Here is a 24,156-nt window from a genome sequence, read left to right on the forward strand (position 1 = left end):
AGCTTGCTGCTACTACCACCATATTCTCGTAGGTGGAGAATATCCAATGCATCCTGACACATTGCAAGCTCAATTTTGGCTCTACAATGTCCCTTGTCTATTCCTTTCCCCCTGACTAAAAATAACTGCACCCTGCATGTGTCCCATATTTGTAGCTTCACAGATCTTCCTCAAACATCCGCTATTTTTTTATTCAAACCCAACACCAATCGTGTGACTACTTTCATCCTTAAATTTACGTTATATGAACTGGTGCAATAAGACTTTCCTGACCCAATGCTATCATACGACTCTGACATCGTTCAACACATATTTATTACGGCTTTGCCGAAAAATTTACTCCGACTCATTTATTTCCCCAGAACTGTGTTCGATTTCTCCCCCAACAACACTCCACATATTTCAGAAGCTACACTTAAATTTTCAGTGACCGGATGACAGAGATCACCATCACACTTCCTCCCTCATCAAAAGGACTGCTGCCCCTAGCAGGCACACAATACTGGAAAACACACATAAAATACAATTCTCACCTACTCTCGCCAACCCAACGATACATGACAAGAAAACAAAAAAGAAACTACAAATACTGTAAGACTTTCTAGATCACAAAGTATACGGTACTTCATGCTGTACTGTATATTCCCGATTTCCTCTGCACTTAGCAACTCTCTTCTCTCTCTTTCTTCCTCTTTCCTTCCTGTGACACACCTGGAATCACATCCGGGCAACCCTTAAATGGCTATAACCGCCCAATGTGTACTATCATTGTCCTAGTTGGCAGCTGCAGCTTAACATTAACAGGAGATGTGTGTGTGTGTGTGTGTGTGTGTGTGTGTGTGTAAGCTTAGGGCTGATGACCTTAGCAGTTCCCGAATTGTCCTTGCGAATTGACGTACAGATTCACCAGTCCTTCCTTTCTGTAGCTTCACTAAATCAAACGGTGACGGCATTTTTTGCCCGTACACTACCTCATGTGGAGACAAACCGGACTTCCACATTGTATACATGTACAATATGCTTCAAATACTCGTCCCACTGATGATAAGAATACACATAAAAACTCAACGCCTTTCCAATTGTTCTGTGTACCCATTCTGTCCTCCTGTTGGCCTGTGGATGCAATGCACTTGTCCTCAACTTCTTTGTTCAATTTACACAGCTCCTTAATTAAATCTGACATGAAGTTCGTACCTTGGTCAGTAATTATTGTCTCTGGTACACCAAACTTCAAAATCCAGTTATTTATTAACGCTTGTGTGACCAATTCAGCCTGTTATTGTCAGAACAAATCTGTTCCCCGATGGTGTTCACCTAAAAGGTCCTAAGACATCAATACCTAGGAAAGAAAATCGACATGTTGCTTTCAGTAATCATTGTAGCTGTATCTGTTTGACTCAAATCTGCTCTGAGCACATGGTATAGGATTCTTGACATACTGATCCACATCTCCTTTCCTAACTCTCCGCCACTCTATTCGCTGCTCTACACCCTCCATGACTGGATAACATGTGATCATGCACTTCCTTTAAAACCTCATCTCTCAGCTTCACTGGCACTACTACCCTTGGCTCTAACTTTGTTTCCCTGCACAGAAGACCGTTATACATATTAAACTGTGGCTGTGTCCGATACAACTGACAATTGTTGTCTGCATCCTATAATTTTTGCCATACTGCTAGGTCATAACCTAAAACTTCTAATTTTTCCACCTTTCTACTTAGTGCACCCACATTACCGTGCTGCTTCCCAGGCTTGTACACGACCTCGTAGTCGAATTCACTAAGCCTCACAGCCCATCTAGTGAGTCTAGTGGACAGATCGTTCAACCCCCAACAACCACTTAAACGCAGCATGATCTGTCACTACCCGAAATCTTCTCCCATATAAGTAACATTTAAAATATGTGATTCCATAGATTATGCTAAGTGTCTCCCTCTCTGTTGTTGAGTAATTCCTCTCTGCAACACTCAACTGCCTAGCGCATAGGCAACAGGATGTTCTTTCTCATCAATTTCCTGACTAAGAACACACCCTAATGCTCGATTCGATGCATCGCATGCTAGTATAAACTCCTTTTCAAAATCTGGAAACACAAGAACCGGACTTGATGTTAACACTTGTTCCAGTTTGTCAAACACTTTCCAATACTCTTCTGTCCACTCAAATTTCACACCCTTCCATAACAATCGTGTCAACGGCTGTGCTAAATCTGCAAAACACTTCATGGACTTTTGATAGAAATTACAAATTCCTATGAATGACTGCCCTTCCTTAACTTTTTTCGGTTTCCGAAAATCCCTACCAGCCTGTACCAACCTCGGATCTGTTTGCACTCCATCCATACTGATAATATGACCCAAATGTTTGCATTTTTCTAATGCAGAATGACACTTCTCCAGGCTCAAAGTCAAACAAGCTGCCCTTAACCTCGTAAAGACTTCCCTTAACTGCTGTCTGTTGCTCCCTACTACTTGAAAACACAATAATTTCATCCAAATAGAAAAGATCCTGCCGTGGTTTCAAACCCCTCAAGACACTGTCTAGCAATCTCTGAAACATTGCTGGAGCGTTTTTCAAACCCAATGGCATTCTAATGTACTGATAATGGCCTCCAGATGTAGATAAAGCAGTTCTTGGACGATCCTCTGGAGCCACCTTTAAATGATAACCATCTCTCAGATCCATCGTAGAAAAATACTGGCACTGTCTTAAGTGATCCAAAGTCTCCGATATGTTTGGAATGGGATATGCATCCATTACTGTCTTATTATTGAGGTATTTGTGGTACAAAAACAGTTAGAAAACTGCTTCGGAAGCAAAAGGAACTTCACAGCAAACATAAACATAGCCAAAGTCTTGCAGACAAACAAAAATTATGTGAAGCGAAATGTAGTGTGAGGAGAGCTATGCGAGAGGCGTTCAATGAATTTGAAAGTAGTTCTATGTACTGACTTGGCTGAAAATCCTAAGAAATTTTGGTCTTATGTCAAAGCGGTAGGTGGATCAAAACAAAATGTCCAGACACTCTGTGACCAAAATGGTACTGAAACAGAGAATGACAGAGGGATAGAGAAACAATTAAAATCGCTCAAAAGAGGAAAGGCCGCTGGACCTGATGGGATACCAGTTCGATTTTACATAGAGTACGCGAAGGAACTTGCCTCTCTTCTTGCAGCGGTGTACCATAGGTCTCTAGAAGAGCGTAGCGTTCCAAAGGATTGGAAAAGGGCACAGGTCATCCCCGTTTTCAAGAAGGGACGTCAAACAGATGTGCAGAACTATAGACCTATATTTTTAACGTCGATCAGTTGTAGAATTTTGGAACACGTATTATGTTCGACTATAATGACTTTTCTGGAGGCTAGAAATCTACTCTGTAGGAATCAGCATGGGTTTCAAAACAGACGGTCGTGTGAAACCCAGCTCGCGCTATTCGTCCATGAGACTCAGAGGGCCATACACACGGGTTCACAGGTAGATGGCGTGTTTCTTGACTTCCGCAAGGCATTTGACACAGTTCCCCACAGTCATTTAATGAACAAAGTAAGAGCATATGGACTATCAGACCAATTGTGTGATTGGATTGAGGAGTTCCTAGATAACAGAACGCAGCATGTCATTCTCAACGGAGAGAAGTCTTCCGAAGTAAGAGTGATTTCAGTTGTGCTGCGGGTGTGTCATAGGATCGTTGCTATTCACAACATACATAAATGACCTGGTGGAGGACATTTGAAGTTCACTAGGCTTTTTGCTGATGATGCTGTGGTGTATCGAGAGGTTGCAACAATGAAAAATTGTACTGAAATGCAGGAGGATCTGCAGCAAATTGACACATGGTGCAGGGTATGGCAATTGAATCTCAATGTAGACAAGTGTAATGTGCTGCAAATACGTAGAAAGATACATCCCTTATCATTTAGCTACAAAATAGCAGGTCAGCGACTGGAAGCAGTTAATTCCATAAATTATCTGGGAGTACGCATTAGGAGTGATTTAAAATAGAATGATCATATAAAGTTGCTCGTCGGTAAAGCAGATACCAGACTGAGATTCATTGGAAGAATCCTAAGGAAACACAATCCGAAAACAAAGGAAGTAGGTTACAATACGCTTCTTCGCCCACTGCTTGAATACTGCTCAACAGTGTGGGATCCGTACCAGATAGGGTTGATAGAAGAGATAGAGAAGATCCAACGGAGAGTAGCGCGCTTCGTTACAGGATCATCTAGTAATCGCGAAAGCGTTATGGAGATGATGGATAAACTTCCAGTGGAAGACTCTGCAGGAGATACGCTCAGTAGCTCGGTACGGGCTTTTGTTAAAGTTTCAAGAACATACCTCCACCGAAGAGTCAAGCAGTATATTGCTCCCTCCTACGTATATCTCGCGAAGAGACCATGGGGATAAAACCAGAGAGATTAGAGCCCACACAGAAGCATACCGACAATCCTTCTTTCCACGAACAATAAGAGACTGGAATAAAAGGGAGAACCGATAGAGGTACTCAGGGTACCCTGCGCCACACACGGTCAGGTGGCTTGCGGAGTATGGATGTAGATGTAGATTTTGCTTGGATTTTGTGCAAAATGTTTTGGTGTGGAGAACGGCAAATTTTGTAACCTGTAATTACGGAATTGTAGGCAGCCTTGCTTTCCTTAATTTTTGTATGTACTACGGTTTCTTTTTCATTAGTGTACTTCACATTCAAACTACTATATTCCTGTCACATCCCATCTCCCCTTTTCATGCTTGTAAGTTCCAGAATGAGATTTTCACTGTGCAGTGGAAGGTAGGAGAAGAGATATTGGCGTAAGTAAAGCTGTGAGGACGGGTGTGAGTCGTGCTTGGGTAGCTCAGTCGGTAGAGCACTTGCCCGCGAAAGGCAAAGGTCCAGAGTTAGTCTCGGTTCAGCACACAGTTTTAATGTGCCCGGAAGTTTCGTGCTTGTAAATTTGTCTGTTGTCGTTGTCGTCGTCAGTCCAAAGCCTGGTTTGGTACAGCTCCCCACACAAGGCTATCGTTGGCAGGCCTCTTTAGCTGTTTCTCCATACTGCACTTTACACACATTTAGACCTGCTTACTATTTTCAAGCCTTGATCTCCCTCTACAGTTTCTATGCTGTGTACTTCCTTCCATTATCAAATTGACAATTTTTGCTGTCTCAGCATGTCCTATCAACTGATCCATTTCTTTATTCAAGTTATGCTACAAATTTCATTTCCTCCCACTTTGATTCAGTACTTGCTCATTAGTTCTGTGGCCTACCCATCTAATTCTAAACATTGTCTGTACCATCACATTTAAATAAACTTCTTTCTCTCGTTTGAAGTGCTTATCGTCCAGGTTTCACTTCTGTACAGGGCTACACTCCATACAAAAATCTTGAGAGAGACCTCCTAACACTTAATTTTATATTCAGCATTAACATTTTTATGTTTTTCAGAAATGCTTTTCTTGCTATTGCATCTGCACTTCATATGTTTTCTACTTTGTCAGTTATTTTGCTACTAAAATAATAAAACTTAAATGCTACTTTTTGTGTCAGAGTTCCTAATGCAATATTTGTTATCATCATCTGATTTAATGTGATTACATTCCACTAACCTTCTTTTACTTTTGTCGATATTCATCCTATAAACTCTTTCAGAGACAAGATTCATTTCCTTTTTTTGCCACCTCTAACAGAGTTACAATGTTATTGGCAAAGTGCAAGTATTTATTTCTTCTCCATTTCCAAAATGCTCTTCCACTTTACTTTACTGCTTGCTCTTGTAGAGATTGAATAATATTGAAAAGAGGTTACAACCTTGTCCCACTTCCTTCTCGAGGACTGCTTTTGTGTTGTGCCTTTTGAATCTTATAACTGCAATCTGGTTTCTGTACGAGTTGTGGATAACTTTTCACTCCCTGTATTGTATCCTTGCTGCATTTAGAATTCCAGAGTGTGTATTCCAGTCCACATTTTCAGAAAATCTATCTACAAATGCCATGAAATGTAGGTTTGCCTTTCTTCGCTCTCTTTTTTCTAAGGTAAATTGTGAGGTGAAGGTGGCCTTGTTTGCTCATACATTTATTCAGCACACAGTCTGATACTCCCTGAGGTTGGCTTCTACCAGTTTTTACCGTTCCTCTGTGTGTAATCTGTGTCACTATTTCACAACCGTAACTTAATAAATTGATGGTTTGATACTATTCACACCTGTCAGTGCTTGGCTTCTTTGGAATTGAAATTATCAGATTCTTCTTTAAGACGGCAAGTCTTTTACTTGCCTGATGAATCTTGCATATGCAGTGGAATACTTTTGTCATGACTGGCTTTCCAAAGGATATCAATAATTCTGAGACATTCTATACTTCAGTCTTCCAAAGCTCTGCCAAATTCTTCTCATGGATCATATCTTACATCTCATCTTCATTTACTTCCTCTTCTCTTCCTATAATAATACGCTAAAGTTTGTTTCCATTTTATAGACTCTCTAGGTGTTCCTTCCACCTTTAGCCTTCCCATTTTGGTTACTATGGGTTGAGCATCTGAAATCTTAATATTCGTACAGGTTTTTGTCTTTCCTCCAAAGGTCTCCTTAAATTTCCTATAAGCTGCACCTATCTTTCCCATATCATGCATGCTCCTACAGTCATGTATGTCTCTTCCAACCAGTCCTGCTGTGCCAATTTGCACTTTCTGTCAATCTCATGTTTTGAACATTGTACTATTCATCTTGTCTGTCAAATAATGGATACAAGATTCAAAGTTTGTCACTAAAGTGACAACCTTTTACAGGTAAGCATTGCGTGTTATTAAATTTTGTGAGCAGAATGTACATTTAAGACAGAGTTTGATACACATCTGCTTTTATGCTATAGCTGCGCACAGTGATAAGCATTGTTAATCTGCACTTCACAGACTGACCTATGAATTGTGTTGTGTACGGTAAAATAGAAAATATAGATGAGCCAATATTTTTAAGTTTAGCTTTCACAGTTTATTACACTTCCATGTCTCGTGAACAGGCACACTGCAAAATTTCTATTTTTTAATAAAACTAACATGGGATATTAAAACTTTGCACCCAAGGTAGACTTGTAGCTAACTAACAGACAACATTTCTCTGCCCCACTGTTGCCGTCTATAAATATGTGATGACAATGGCTGTTGCAAATTGCATTGTTTTAACATAATAATTATTGGAATTACAGTCTGCGTTTATTGAATTTTGTAGAAAATTTGTTAGTACAAAATAAAATAAGATTTCCTGTGGCAAGAATTTATGTGGAAATGCATGTTTAGATAGAAAATTAATAAAATATACTGTGCGAACAATGATATCAAAATAATTTCAATTTACTTTGCAATTACTCAGTGAATTTTAGTACTACAGCCTCTGAGTCTTTGATACAAGATTAAGAAATACAGTCAAATATTCAGTTCGTATTTTGTAAAAAAAAAAATAAAGTTAAACAAGACCTTTTTACTACATTTTTTCTGTAATTGATGCATTAGTCTTTGGCAGTTTATCATTCAAAGAAAGAAATAATGTAATCTACATTCCAAAAATATGTAACACATGGTATGGTGGCAGATACTAGAATGTGATATCACACATTTCATAATGTCAAGCTTGGGTCACCATGGTATAATGTCTGTAATCTCCGTTTGACTACTTCATTTGGTGCATTTTTATATTTTTCCCTTTCATCAGTTAAATTCAATATCTTCTGTGTTATCCAAGGACTTTTACTTGGACTTTCCTTTTTGCCTGCTGGATCCACTGCTGCATTCACTATCTCAGCTCTCAGTCACCAATTTGCTGTCTGTTGTATTTCTTTTCCCTGTTTGTCTATAAGTGCCCAATGCTCTCTTTGAATCTCTCAACAACTTCTGATCCTCTGTTTGAAAGATCAGGTCTCCTTAATTTCCTAGCTTTCTATATTTCCTTTAGTGCAGGTCATAATGAATAAGTTATGGTCAGAGCCCACATCTACCTCTGAGAATGTTTTGCGTTTTACAAACTTATTCAAAATCTGTGCCTTATTGTTATAGAATTATGTAATCTGTTTGAAACCTTCTGGTGTCGCGAAGTGTCTTCCTTGCATACAATCTTATTTTATGATTTTTAAACCAAGTGTCTCAATGTGATCTGTTGCCATTAGAGTTGACAGTGCATTTGGTCATGTCCCTCAGCATTTATTTAGCTTTAATTTAGTAAAATCTTAGGGCACCATATTTTAGAGACAACTACTTCTTTAGCTCTGGGATACTGCCTAGCACATGACATTTAAAATTAACATATTTAAAAATAATTTACTTTTACTCCTGTAATATTCCGCAGGTAGAAATGTTTTTTTAAATATGGTTAGTTTTATGCACGAGTTCCTATGTGGTCAATGACAGTCAGCTTAGAATTTATTTGTGAGCTTAAAAAATTAAAGAGTGGACTAAAGATATGTGGCATTGCCCACAATTCTTCTACATATCAGAACCTTAAGTTCCTAATATCTCTCTCTATGTGAAGAAGCAAGGTGAAAATTGAATATTCTAGCAAAAAATTGATACTGTTACAGACAGAACGCAAGCTTAAATTTTTCAGGGATAGTGGAGGCAATCAGCCATGTATTTATCAATGTAACAATTTTGGCGTATGTCTCAAGTGATTTAAAAATCTTGGGAAACGTAAATCAGGATGATTGTATGGGAATTTGAACTCTGTTCCCCCCCAAAAGAAAGCTCAGTGTGTCAACCAGCTGGTATATGAGCAATGCTAACTACACCAGATTCCATAAATCCAGAAATAATAACTAAACCACGATGTTAGATCTGAGGGGACTTATCCTGGATCTAGAAACATGAAATATTTGTCTGTGTTGTCATGCACTATCAATGTTTGTGCTAAGAAAAAGTTTTAGGTGTACAGAATGGTTGTCAATTCATTATAGCAACACACTGCAGTGTGAGCAGAGTAAACAGGAATAATGCACTTAACAGCAATATAACAACTAATGTTGTCTGTGAATCCCAGAGAAAATAAAGTATTCTTTTTGTACAGCTGTTCTCAGTGTTGTAATGATCTGCGGAGCATTCTGAGCAGTGTGTCAAAAGTGCACTGATGTTTTTCGACCAAGTTGTTGCGATGGTCACAACTTCCATGGAATTACCAGCTTGGTCAAGGATTGTCATAATCTAGGATGAAATAATCTCTTGCCCTGACATAAGGAAATTTGTATGCCTGTATAGCTGCTCAGTCAGTGCATGTGACTTATGTGCGGAGAATGTGGATTCACTGAATTAAGAATGACATGATGACAGTGTATGACAGATACTACTTATAAATTTGTTTTTCTGTTATAATATATCTGGTTGCTGCAGTTCTTTACTAAGCTCTCATATTTGCTGGTAAGATTTTTGTCACTTGACACTGCAAAAATTTTTAAAATAACATTTTCTTTTTAAAGGTTCTGAAGTTTTAAAGACCAGGTGCGTGAGGGGCGCACCTGTGATCGCACCATGCCACGAAACAAGAGGCGTATCGAGCTCGTCACAGAAGATGAGCGCCAGTTCAGCAAGCGTGCAAGGAGTCATGTCAGGTACCAATGTTTCTAGAGTGAGCGAGCGAGTGAGTGAATCTGAATTTAAATTACTTTGAAATACATGTAGGCAGTCCCTCAGTGGGAGACCAATCTTTTTTTATTGAGATTATTTTTCTCGTTGGAAATGATATTGGTACATAGCCTGTCCATGTGTGCTGACATACTTGCTGCACTTGGGTAATTGTTATTGACAGTGCTGCATGTGAAAAAGGCACATATTATGTGTATTGAGATGGAGTAAAATAGAATACCTTTTCAAAAACTGAATTGGGATTGTGATATGTTAGATTTGGCTCTAGGTATATTATACTGGCTGAATGATGTTGTTGTTGTTTCACTGTTATATACTAGTATTATTGTTTCAGACACCTTTAGTGCTGTTGTTTATGCTTGAATGCCTCTGGAGATGGTAGATTCCTATTAAACAGAACACTGTACCAGAGTATGTTGGTTTAAATGTATGGTAGTTTCCTCTCACACATATTGAGTAAACTTCCTTAAACAGATCAGATATTAAGGGCACATTCAAAGGATGTACCAATTCATGTGCTATGAGGATACAACTATCCAGTTCAGTTTCTTGAACATCCTATAAAATCACAAATTACGCATTACTGTAGTACTCACTGTTAGTAACAATAGTGGGTTAGCACAGAGCTGGATAATTTAGATCTCAACCTGAGTAGCAAATAATGCATCAAAATTCATTTGCTAATCTTGTCACAGTATTGGTGATGGCAGTGTATGCCTGGTAGTTTGTTACTAATGATCACTTTATCATATGTTGATGGCCAGCCACCCATAATTTTTTTATTGTTTAATATACACTGAAGAGCCAAAGAAACTGGTACACCTGTCTAATATTGTGTAGGCTCCACACAAGCATACTGAAGAGCTGCAACACAATGTGGCATGGACTTGACTAATGCCTGAAATACAGCTGGAGGGAATTGACACCATGAATCCTGCAGGGCTGTCCATAAATCTGTAAGAGTACATGGGGGTGGAGATTTCTTGTGAACAGCACATTGCATGACATCCCAGATATGCTCAATAATTTTCAGGTCTGGGGAGTTTTGTGGCTGGTGGAAGTGGTTAAACTCGGAAGTGTGTTCCTTGAGCTACTCTCTAGCAATTCTGGATATGTGGGGTGTTGCATTGTCCTGCTGGTATTGCCAAAGTCTGTTGGAATGCACAGTGGACATCAATGAATGCAGGTGATAAGACTAGATGCTTACATATGTCACCTGTGAGAGTTGCATCTAGATGTATCGGGGGTCCCATGTCACTCCAACTGCACATGCCCCACACCATTACACAGCCTCCACCTGCTGGAACAGTCCCCTGCTGACATGCAGGGTCTTTGGATTCATGAGGTTGTCTCCATACCCTTACACGTCTTTCCACTTGATACAATTTAAAATGACTCGCCTGACCAGGCAATATGTTTACAGTCATTAACAGTCCAATGTTTGTGTTGATGGGCCCAGGTAAGGTGTAAAGCTTTGTGTTGTGCAGTCATCAAGGGTACACGAGTTGGCCTTTGGCTCCAAAACCCATTTAGATGAAGTTTTGTTGATTGGTTTGCACACTGACACTTGTTGATGGCCCAGCATTGAAATCTGGAGCAATTTTTAGAAGGGTTGCACTTCTGTCACACTGAATGATTCTCTTCAGTCTTTGTTGGTCCCATTCTTGCACGATCTTATTTCGGCTGCAGTGTTGTCAGAGATTTGATGTTTTACCAGATTCCTGATATTCATAGTACACTCGTCTAATGGTCGTATGAGAAAATGCCTACTTCATCCTACCTTGGAATGCTGTACCCCATCACTTATGCACCAACTATAGCACCATGTTCAGACTCACTGCATATTTTTGAATATGCATGCCTATGCCAGTTTCTTTGGCACTTCAGTGTATAAATGCTTGTATCCATTGTAGATACTTTACACATAGCTGCTCGTCACATTTATCACTTAAGAGGCAAAATATTTGTATACACACAGCAACATTCTTACAGAAGGTGCTTTGAAAGTTCAACATTTGTGCTACTTTATCTCTTGTTAGTCCTGTTTGGTATGGATCCCACACACTTCAGCAGTATTCTATCACATAGCACACAAACGATTTGTAAGCAGACTCCATTGTAAAGTGACTGCATTTTCTCAGTATACTGCCAGTAGATCGAAGTCTGCCACCAGATTTAGTGACTGATTTCTGTTAAGACTCATTGATATTGCAGTCACAGGATTTTTATTTTTGAAGTGGAAAATCTCACATTTTTGAACATTTAAAGCAGGTTGTCAGTCTTTGCATCATTTTAAATAATATCAAAGTCTGACTGAATATTTGTGCAGGTATCGGAAAGTACTCCATTATAGATAAATGGCATCATCTGCAAAAAGTCTGATGCTACTACTAATATTGTCTGACTAGTCATAAATATACATTGCGATGAGCACCTACCACAGTACAGTTTGCTAGTGCATACTTGAAGTTACTTGTACATATGTGTATGAACCAACATTAAAGATAACATTCTGCACCATACTTGGGAAATCCTGAATCCAATCACAAATTCAGTTGATAACTCATACTATTGCTTTCAGATGGCGCTCACAACTCTTGTTTGTGCATGCCCGGCGAGCATAGGGCCGTAAGCCATTACAGCATCTACCTCGTTTCTTGTGCTACACTCTTCCATTTGACTACCCTTACTTATCTTTAATTCCTTTTCCATGGTGGCAGTCTTTGATGGTGACTGTGCTGTATCTCTAGGTCCCATTTGATTTAATTTACTTAGCTGTCCATTTACTTCGCATGAGTTTTTGGCTGAAATTAATTTTGGTCCCCTTTTGGATTTAACCTCAAATTTCAAAATATTTTCTGTAGTATGGACTGACTGGGGAAGAAAACCCTAGCAGCACCATCTGCCTACAGCATTGAAGATCTTTTGTGCACAGTATCCACGTAGACTTGTGTATGTGCTTAAAAGCCAACACGGTAGCCAATCTGATGTGATTGGGTCATTATTTACCCTTTTGGTGTAGCCCCCCTGACAGCACAGGGATTACATTTTTGTAGCTTTAGCTGTTAGCATACCATGCATGCCAAGGAGTAGATGCCCATATTCTTGGGACATCAGGTCTCCTGGCAATGGCCATCATGCCAGATGACCTTTGCTGTTCTGGATTATGCCTGGGGAGAGCTCTTGAGTAGAGTAAGTGGCATCAGGGCAGACATTTTGCACATGAAATGCAGTGAACTCAACCAAATCAGTGCCCATACTGGTCTTAGTATCTTGATAAATAAATATAAATAATTCAATACAGATAGTTACCATAGAACTGCTTTCCCTACCCTGGCTACCCAATGGGAAGAGAGAGAAGCCAGAAGACTGGGAACGAAACAATGGAGATACTTTCAAAGGGATGAAACCATTATGTTTTTGGTGGAGCAAATAGAAGATAAATTTGGAGAAGTAGACTCATTGGGAAAATTGCAAAATGGATAACTTTTGATTAGTCTCCACTGCTGCACAATTTAAAGCGCAGGGGTGAGGACCGGGACACAAGGGCAGGGGCCAGGGCATCTCCCTCTACATACTGTAGCAGGAGAGGCGGGTGGTTCTAGACCCTACCTCTCTTGCCAGCTGCCTGTGTTATCCCTCTTTTCCTGTGTATTAATTGCTTTAGGTGTGGTTTGCTCCCTTCCACTGTCACACCCTGTTTCTCCATTTTAGGTGTTGCAACTGGTTGATTAGTGAATGCTGTTGCTCTTCAGTGTGTTTGCTATAATTAATTGGGGTGTGATGACTGGAGGAGGGATGGCCCCCATTGCATGCACAGTCCCAGGGGACACTCACCTGGCCCCACCCACCTCCTGCGTTGATCGTGTCTCGTGTTTCATTATTGACGGTATTATGAAAAGGATGGATTGCTACTCGCCATATAGTGGAGAATGTCAAATCAAACACCTTTCAGCCATCTAATTTCCAAACTGTTATTTTATTTTGCTGTCAGCTTCGGCAGTTTATACGCCATCTTCAACCCCCTAACCAATGTGTTGGAAGATTCCAACCTCAGTTCTTGTCAAAATGGGGGCCAGACGTATCTGTAGGTTTCTGCCTGATACAGTGATCACTTTGACCATCAACTGCACGACCATCATATAAACAATGTTTATCTGGACGATATGATTTTCAAAACCTAATGAAAACAAAATGGCATTGAATGTAGTGTTCAGAAACAAAAACCTATTCGATTATCTTTGTTTGTCTTTACAATTTGTCCAGCAAATCAGGGGGTCCATTCTGCCCCACCTTGTATAATGTAACATAATTAATAGTAAAATGAAAATGGAAAACACACAAATCCAATTATTTCACTTTTTGCTGAGATTTTTATTTTCATGTAAGGGGCATTCAAAAAGAAATGAACCGGAGGCATAATTACAGAAACTGGTACCCGAATGTTATAAGTATTGACCCTGGCTGTCGAGACACCAATGTGAACTATTTCTGCACGTGCAGCTGGATGTCGTTGTCAGAGGTGAATTGTTTGCCCCTCAGAGCCTTTTTAAGGGGACAAAAAATGGCCTAATCACAAAGAGAGAGGTCCGGACTGTATTGAGGGTCTCAGAGAACCTCCCATTTGAATTTCTGCAGGAGTGCCGCGATTGTGTTGGCTGTATGAGGCTTCGCATTCCCATAGAGTAGAATGACCCCCATGGGTGAGGTTGCATGGTCATTTTGATTTGATCGCTTGGTGAAGGATGGTCAAGGTTTGTGAGTAACGCTGGGCATTCACTGTTGTCCCATGCTGTAGCAAATGAATCAGAAGGGGGCCAGCTTGGTCAAAGGAGGTCAGCATAACCTTTTCTGCACTCATGTGGATGACGACATCCAGCTGTACGTGCGGAACTGGTTCACATCGCAGATCCGGGAATTTTATGCGACAGCCGTTCAACACCTTGCCACAGTGGGACAAGTGTCTCAATAGGCGGGGTCAATACTTCTAACACACAAGTGCTGGTTTCTGTAATTATGCCTCCGGCTCATTTCTTTTTGAACGCCCCTTATACTTAGAGAGAAACATTGCATTCCCCAGGGTAATATCATAAAAAACATTCACAGCATAAAAATTCAGAGCAAAATGAACAATGTGTGAAAGCTCATCTTTTACTGTGAATATCAACAACAAAAGCAACCTTGTCAGTGTTAGTAAGTACTTCACAATCTAGCAATAATTTGTGGTAAGCCACAAAAGCTGGAGCTTGTAATTGTTTATGGATCAAGACATTTAAATTATGTTGCTTCTACTTTTGATTTTTCTTTCATTCTGCGAAGAAAACAGTACAATTCTGTATTTAGCAAATGTAATTCACTACCTGTCGGTAAAAGTGTGTGTTGCAGGGTTGACAGAATTACTTTTAATGAGCACATTGGTATTCAGATTTCATTGACAAACAGTTGATCATACACTCCTGGAAATTGAAATAAGAACACCGTGAATTCATTGTCCCAGGAAGGGGAAACTTTGACACATTCCTGGGGTCAGATAAATCACATGATCACATTGACAGAACCACAGGCACATAGACACAGGCAGCAGAGCATGCATAATGTCGGCACTAGTACAGTGTATATCCACCTTTCGCAGCAATGCAGGCTGCTATTCTCCCATGGAGACGATCGTAGAGATGGTGGATGTAGTCCTGTGCAACGGCTTGCCATGCCTTTTCCACCTGGCACCTCAGTTGGACCAGCGATCGTGCTGGACGTGCAGACCGTGTGAGACGCTTCATCCAGTCCCAAACATGCTCAATGGGGGACAGATCCGGAGATGTTGATGGCCAGGGTAGTTGACTTACACCTTCTAGAGCACGTTGGGTGGCACGGGATACATGCAGACGTGCATTGTCCTGTTGGAACAGCAAGTTCCCTTGCCGGTCTAGGAATGGTAGAACTATGGGTTTGATGACGGTTTGGATGTACCGTGCACTATTCAGTGTCCCCTCGACGATCACCAGAGGTGTACGGCCAGTGTAGGAGATCGCTCCCCACACCATGATGCCGGGTGTTGGCCCTGTGTGCCTCGGTCGTATGCAGTCCTGATTGTGGCGCTCACCTGCACGGCGCCAAACACGCATACGACCATCATTGGCACCAAGGCAGAAGCGACTCTCATCGCTGAAGACGACACGTCTCCATCCGTCCCTCCATTCACGCCTGTCGCGACACCACAGGAGGCGGGCTGCACGATGTTGGGGCGTGAGCGGAAGACGGCCTAACGGTGTGCGGGACCATAGCCCAGCTTCATGGAGACAGTTGCGAATGGTCCTCGCCGATACCCCAGGAGCAACAGTGTCCCTAATTTGCTGGGAAGTGGCGGTGCGGTCCCCTACGGCACTGTGTAGGATCCTACGGTCTTGGTGTGCATCCGTGCATCGCTGTGGTCCGGTCCCAGGTCGACGGGCACGTGCACCTTCCGCCGACCACTGGCGACAACATCGATGTACTGTGGAGACCTCACGCCCCATGTGTTGAGCAATTCGGCGGTACATCCACCCGGTCTCCCGCATGCCCACTATACGCCCTCGCTCAAAGTCTGTCAACTGCACATATGGTTCATGTCCACGCTGTCGCGGCATGCTACCAGTGTTAAAGACTGCGATGGAGCTCCGTATGCCATGGCAAACTGGCTGACACTGACGGTGGCGGTGCACAAATGCTGCGCAGCTAGCGCCATTCGACGGCCAACACCGCGGTACCTGGTGTGTCCGCTGTGCCATGCGTGTGATCATTGCTTGTACAGCCCTCTCGCAGTGTCCGGAGCAAGTATGGTGGGTCTGACACACCGGTGTCAATGTGTTCTATTTTCCATTTCCAGGAGTGTATAAGGGGCAGTTGGTTTGCCCACCCCACTGGTCAGTAATGTACGGAAAGTCTCTATTTTGAAAAGGTCATAAAATTGTGTCCAAAAGGTTCCAAACTGTGTAAGTGTAGTCCAGATGTGGCTTAAATTCAAAGCAATAGTGTTGACAGTGATTGAGATTTTTGTACCAAAAAGTTAATAATAGATGGAAGTGGTCTGCCATGGTATTCAAAACAGATCACAAAGGTATTGCAGAAGTAACAAAAAAATCATGCCAGCTCTAAAAGAATGCAAAATCTCAAGGGTTGGCAATGATTTACAGTATCTCTAAATTTATTGTGGACTGTAAGTTCAGATGATTTTAATAGTTTCCACAATGAAACTCTGCAGTGAAACGTAACAGAAAATCCAAAGGTACTCTGGTAATCTGTAAACAAGCAAGAAACAGTTAGTACCTTCACTGTGCAAAAGCAATAGTAATAAAACAGTACCACTAAAGTGGAATTAGTGAATAATTTTCTGGAATTATTTCACCAAATCAAACAAAGTAAGCATTTTAGAATTTGAATCGAGAACAGTTTCCAACATAACTTTGAAGTAGATACCCTTGGTACAGTGAAGTGATTTAAATCACCTAATGAAGGCAGGTCTTTAGGTCCAGATTGTATGCCAGTTTCTTTCAGAGTATGATGGCATGATAGATCCATACATAGCAATCTTATATAACTGCCGACTAGACGAAATATCCATACTTAAAGGTGGGGAAGTTGCATAGGTCACATCAGTACTCAAGAAAGGAAACAGGAGTAATCCAGTGAATTACAGACCCATATCATATTTCCTTTAGTATCTTAGAACATACACTGTCTTCGAACATTCTGAATTACCTCAGAGAAAATGCTTTATTGACAAACGGTCAGCACATATTCAAAAATATTGTTCTTTTCAAACACAGCTAGCTCTTTATTCATAAGAGGTGGTACTGTCTACAGGGATCTCAAATTGATTTCAAATTCTTATTTATTTATATAATCTGATCTCATTAGGGGCATCAGGCCCCCTCTTACATTGGACCAGGGTTTCACACATACAGTTCCTTTTTTACATGATAATTATCTAAGAAATAACAATTTTCATAAAACAGGCAGTATTAAAATTATTTAAGAGTCAGTAGTGACAGTGAGAGTAAATAATACTGACTATGAACTAATAATATTGGCAGTACTTGTACTACAGCTGCTGCTACCATGAGTAGTGATAATAGTAATATTATTTTTGGATTTACAGAAGGCTTTTGACCCTGGTTCTCACAAGCAACTTCTAATCAAATTGCATGCCTATGGAGTATAGTTTCATTGTATGACTGGGTTCATTATTTCCTGTCAGAAAGGTCACAGTTTGTAGTAATTGATGGAAAGTCAGTGAGTAAAAAAGAAGTGATAGCTGGCATTCTACAAGGAAGTGTTGTAGGTCCTATGCTGTTCATAATCTGCATAAATGATTTATTAAACAATCTGAGCAGCTCTGTTAGATAGTTTGCAGAGTATGCTATTGTTTACCATTTTGTAAAGTCGTCAGATGATCAAAACCAATTGCAAGATTACTTAGTCAAAATATCTAAGTGATGAGAAATGTGGCAAGACAGTGAACAATAAAAAGTGTGACATAATCCATTTAAGTATTAAAACAAATCTGTTAAATTTTGGTTACATGATAAATCATGTGAATGAAACGGCTGTCCATTCAGCTAAGTCCTTACGGATTACTATTACAAACAACTTTAATACAAGTAGTCACATACATAGTACCATGGGAAAGGTGAACCAGAGGCTGCGTTTTACTGCCAGAAGATGCAACTCTCATTTCTAGTATCTTTATCATCAGAGTGAATACAACGAAATACAAACGGGAATCTTTCATACAGCATAGTAACTGCAAATACGTTATACCATCAATATCCCACAGGTCATTGAAATGGAGACGGGAAGCTTTGTAAGGTCCTGTGTGTAGCAAAAGATTGATGAAGACATTCATTGCCACACTGTATCTCGTGCATAACAAAATCTGTCAAACCATACATGAATGTTCATGTGCATGTTAGTGTACATAAGTGTCATCCATCAATTTATCATCAAAATAAAGAAAGATTTTTTTCAGTCTTTCACATCTTCACCAATGACTAACTGGCTTCATCTGTTATTTAATCTACCCACATTTACTTACATAGTAATCTTTATTAATAAAGGCCTTGGAAAATTTTCCACTTGAAGAAGCAGCCACATCTGTGTCCGTGTCATGTTGCTGTATTTAAAGTTGTCCTCTACATTTTCTCAGCTACTCTCATATACATCAGTTCATAGCAGATCTGACATAATTCTGTCATCTGTGAGAAACTTGTACATTTTCTGAAGAGACGTGAGAAAAAATATTTGACCCTTCCATGTGGAGGAAAATATGATAATACCAAAAACATGAAAATTACCATGCCTAATGTAGGAAACCAGTTGGCATTCAAAACAACTTGCAGTCATCTTGGAATGGATAAGTACAGGTTCTGTATGGTTTTCAAGTGAATCTTATATCGTTCTTCGTGCAAAATATTGGCAAGTTCAGGTAATGATACTGTAGATGGATAGCAATCACACACCCCTCTATCCAAAGTAGACCAAAAAGGCTAATTAATATTTAGATCGGGTGATAGGTGGCCAGGGGAGACGCAACAACTCATCCTTGTCCTCACAAAACCAGCCCTGGACAATGTGATCTGTGTGAATAGGGACCCTGTCATCTTGGAACACAGCATCACCATTGGGGAACAAACTTTATGCCGTGGAATGGACCTGATCAGCCAGAATGGTCACATAATCCTTGGCAGTAATGCAACCTTGCAGAGTAGTAATCATGGGATCCAAGGAATACCGTGACGTGAGTGCCTAAATCGTCACTGAACACCCACCATGTTTCAGTTCTTGGGTAGTAAATTTGTGCAGAAGTTGGAAACAGTGGAACCCAGGCTTATTTGACCAAATGCCATTCTCCTATTGCTCCATATTCCAGTTTTTATGGCTTGGGCATAATGGTGTCCTGTTATGGGCATTTTTATCACTGATACGTGGTTTTGGAATTCCAGCATTCCCTGCTTCTGGAGCTCCTTTGATGATGTTTTTGATGCTGACAGGGTTTGCGAGTGCAAAATTCAGTACTGCAGTGGTTTTTTTTTAGCTGTTAGCCTCCTATTTTTTCATCACAAGTCTCTTCAATGACCATCTGTCACAACCACTTAACACACACTTTCATCTGCATCAGGATTTGGTGCTTTCCCATTAAGCAGTATGAATCTTCAATATGGTACCCCGTGAAACACCAAACATTTCAGTTACTTGGGTTATGAAAGCACCTATCATATGATCACGAACAAATTGTCCACGTTTGAATTTACTTAGCTCCAACGTTATACACTAAGATTTAAACAGAATGCTGTTTTGACCATGACTGACACATGTAACATGTTGAGGACATTGAACAGGTGATGTTCGTGGTTAAATACAACAGTGCAATCTGCAGGCATGGCTAGCATGTGCATTTATGTTCAAGTATGCATTTCTCGTGGTGTTTCCATATGTTTGTCCAACCCCTGTACACACTTCCAAAAACTTGTAAGTATCACAAAAGTGACAGTAATAAATTTACTTCAGAGATGGTGCATATAGAGAGACAGTGGTGTTGATCACACACTCATGTTGGGATACTAAATGAAACAATGAGGGTGACAGTGGTATTAAACAAAGCTCAAGACAGACAAATTTACATTAGACCTTTGTTTCTTACAATGTCAGAAAAAAGTAGAGATGTTTACAGTGTAACAGTATGTACAAATTGATTTGCGATGTGGCTGTGTAATGGCCCATTCCACATCATTAAGATCTGTCATAAACTCGGGTCCCGAGTTCGAGTCTCGGTCGGGCACACAGTTTTAATCTGCCAGGAAGTTTCATATCAGTGCACACTACACTGCAGAGTGAAAATCTCATTCTTGTCATGTTACTAATTATCTAACTAACTAGATCACAAAGAAGAAAAACTCTTTGGTCATATTGATGAGGTGTGACCTGTTTAAGTGTTAATGAGACACAGAATCATAACCTTCTTTCTCTCCTTTAATATGGATACTTTTTCACGATATTAGTCAAGCATTTGTATCAAATTTTAGCTGTAGTAAGCTTCTGAGTGGTTGAGCAATTACCGTATAGCCCTGATCTTCCCATATTTGAAAGTCAATGATTTTCCGTAGTTGAACACTCCCAGCCATTGTGAAAAGTTAATGGAAGAAGCTACACAAAGACCTCTGAAATAACTGTTTTGTAAGTGCTTTCAAATGACAAAATTGTTTATTTCAGAAGAAATGATGCTTGTGTGTCTGAGTGTCTATTCTTTTGTGATCTATTCAGATTTCATTCCCCAAAGGCAAAATTAAAATTAGATGTTATTTCTTACTATCAATTGAAAAGCAAACTACTTTACTTTGCGTGGTAGCTTAGTTAATAAAGTTCACAGGTAAAGCTTTTGTGAGATTTAAAGTTTGTTTACGTTTGATCTGCAATAGTTTATTAGTGCAGCATTTTAGGTAATTAGTAAGCAAGTGAAATTGTTGGAGGTGGTAATCACTCATTTTCTTACAGCCTGTGAACTAACTTACGAGCTATTATAAAATGATGTACACTTTACTGTGAAATCAAAACCATAAGGCATCCTTCACTTTTTTTTAACATGTTCAGAGCATTGTTAGAAGGGAAAGAAATAATAAGTGATAGAAAAAAATCATGGTGCCAAACTCTGAACCTTTTTGGAGCTTCAGAATTGGACAATGAAAATATTGGTATGTGGCTGAGAGAGAACTGTAATGAGACAGAACTTTTATTGGTGATTAGTTTTCTCTTTATAATCTGGTTCTTAGTTACATGTGTAGTAAGTTTCCAAATCTGTTTCAGTTCTAGAAGAATTGCAAGAGACAATTCAGCATTTACTCAAAGACGATGTGTGCAGTTGTTTAGGGAATACACTGCGCCTACTGAACCAGACACATTGGGTACGTATCAGTGTTTTCAGTTTTTAATGAGGTGTTTGCTAGAGCTGTTAATGCCATCCAGTTTGTTGGTGTTCCTTCTCATCTTCATCATAGATGTGCTTTATAATTTTTAATCATTTGTGACTACTAACAACAATCTTAACTTCATGATGTATTGTTGAGCAATGCATTTATATTGGCTTAACTAGAGGGACACTCAACTACATTATGCTTAACTGTGCTTTGCACTAGATTGTCAGTCAGTATCCTGTCTCATGTGGCAGGCTCCAGGCCAAAGCTACATTGTTTGGTGATTTACATCACCAGCATGCAACGTACAAAGTTGGCTATAAAGTGTACCAGGAAGGCTTAATCTGGGCTCCATCCTGTTTTCTATGGTGCAGCTCACCCTCAGTCCACATCTCCATCCATTTTATAATGAAAGAGATTACATTTTCAACTAATCTCCTTCTCGCATTCCTACAACGATAGATTCTTTAGAGTGTCATTAAGAGAAAAATCTTAATGCTATTTTTCTTTAATCATAGTACTTAGCAGATTCTTCAAATAGGAACATTCTGCCACAAAAAGGAATTTTCATAGTACAGTGTCAACAAAGGTAGTACAATTGAAACTGCAAAAACAAAAGTCACTGTAAATTTGCTATAGCCTGTAGTAAACCAAACTAATGTGAGAAAGAGACTTCGCTTCTGCAAGAAACTCAAAATGTGACCTAACGTCTGACTGAAGTGTGAAATGTGATACACTGTGTTCACTCTTGCACTTTTCCCCAAGGCAAGATATGTTTACTTGTGATGCAGGTATTGTCAGCTACTGTATGTTGAATCTTCAAAGTTGATGGCAATTGTAGTGATAACCCCATTCACACAGCTCTGAATGTCAAAGGTTGGTTTGATGAGCATGAAGGACATCTAACATATTCTACCTGCCTTATCAATCCATTGTGACCTGTATATGAAAAATTTGCAATGTTCAGAGAACTGGGACATTTTCTGTGTAACAAATTTGTGTGTGTCAGTCCCCTGAAGGTAATGCCCATATTGGTGGCCTCCACACTAATTTAGTAAGTGTTAATACTGTTCGATCCAACTGCCAAGGTGCTTGACTTAATTAATTTTCTGTATACCATCTTCACTCTGTTACAGTTCGTATTTTGTGTTCCCTAGACACACCCAGTCAAAGTTTCCAAATCTAATATATTTTTGTTGAAAGCTGGGTCATCATTGCCCTCACACACTTGTCATATATACTGATAATTTTGTGACATATTATTGTGCTGTAGATAATGAGAAAGGTGGTGTTCCATAAAAGAATAAAGTGACATGAAGCTGATATTACAGGACCTGAAGGAATGGAAAAATTCTGTGCTGACATTGGTGTGGAGCCAGAAAATGTAGTAATGCTGGTATTAGCATGGAAGATGAATGCAAGGCAAATGGGATTTTTTACTCTTAATGAATGGCTGAGAGGTTTTGTGGATCTACAGTGAGTATCTATTTGTTATAGAGTGTACTGATGTGTATGCACATTTGAGTATATATATATATATATATATATATATATATATATATATATATATATATATATATATATATATATATATATATATATAGTGGTTAACAATTCCTGTTACATGTTTCTGGGAGTTGTAGAGGGGTCTTCATAGATAAAGTTTTTACCAGGAACCCATGTCCAGAAATGAAGTATTTGGATATAAAATAAGTTTGAGCATTGGGCCACTTTCAAATCTCCCGCTTCATGGTACTTGGACATAGTGAGAAGAGGGTCCTTTCATCAGACCCTGTTGTAATTATGGCATCACATACCACTTTCATCAGACATAAACAACAGATGCAAGAAATTGGAATGTTAAAACTAGGAGGGTTGGCTGTGGTGCTCCTTGGGCATACTATACTCTGCACTTTGAAGAGGACACCTCTTTGTCACATAAAAGAGAACCGAACAACTAGTACTTGAACCTTTTCCCATGCCATGGTCTCCTGTAAAGCAATCACGTCAAAGCTGATTGTGTCTGCTGTGTATACATTGATCTTCAAACATACTTCACTTGCAAAAGATATGTCTGGACACTAGTTTCTTACCAAAACTTTATCTACTAAGTTGCCTCTACAAACTTTAGGAATTGTGAAACACCCTGTTATATACACATGATTCAGCTATCAAGGGGAGGATCTGACGTGTGGGTAATTGCCTTTGATCAAGTTTTGCAAGGACTTTCTACATTGAAAATACACACACTTGTGTTTTACCTTAGCTTTCTGCTACACACTCCCTAGTTCTTGAAAAATAGTGGTCAAAGTTGATGATGGAAAACTGTATTCTCAGTGCTAGACATTGAAATAGCGCCTAAAAAAAAAACATTTTTATTATATAATGTTTCGTGTTTTCATGTTTAGCTAACGTATTTGCCATTCTGTACAGTTAGTGGAGGGAGGTCATTGGTTGTGCAGTTGAGACGTTAAGACTGCCAAATTTCTGGTCTGGGTTTGATCTTTGGTCATAGCTTTTTCCTTTGATATATTTTTAGGTTTATCTGATAATGGGAATATCTTCCTTTGCCTTTTTTGAAGTCAAACATTGGGA

The 24,156-nt window shown here is 39.7% G+C and overlaps 1 protein-coding gene across 1 annotated transcript in view; it reads left to right on the forward strand.

Annotated features, from left to right (window-relative positions):
• Positions 1-24,156, forward strand: part of LOC126299522 (DCN1-like protein 4) — a 114,633-nt gene that overhangs the window by 44,800 nt on the left and 45,677 nt on the right. The window contains exons 2-4 of the mRNA XM_049991491.1: positions 9,454-9,585; positions 21,455-21,552; positions 22,893-23,037. Of these exons, the coding sequence (XP_049847448.1) occupies positions 9,506-9,585; positions 21,455-21,552; positions 22,893-23,037 (323 nt within the window). The 5' untranslated portion in view covers positions 9,454-9,505. The remainder of the gene's footprint in view (positions 1-9,453; positions 9,586-21,454; positions 21,553-22,892; positions 23,038-24,156) is intronic.

Source organism: Schistocerca gregaria, chromosome X, assembly GCF_023897955.1.
Source record: "Schistocerca gregaria isolate iqSchGreg1 chromosome X, iqSchGreg1.2, whole genome shotgun sequence".
NCBI lineage: Eukaryota > Metazoa > Arthropoda > Insecta > Orthoptera > Acrididae > Schistocerca > Schistocerca gregaria.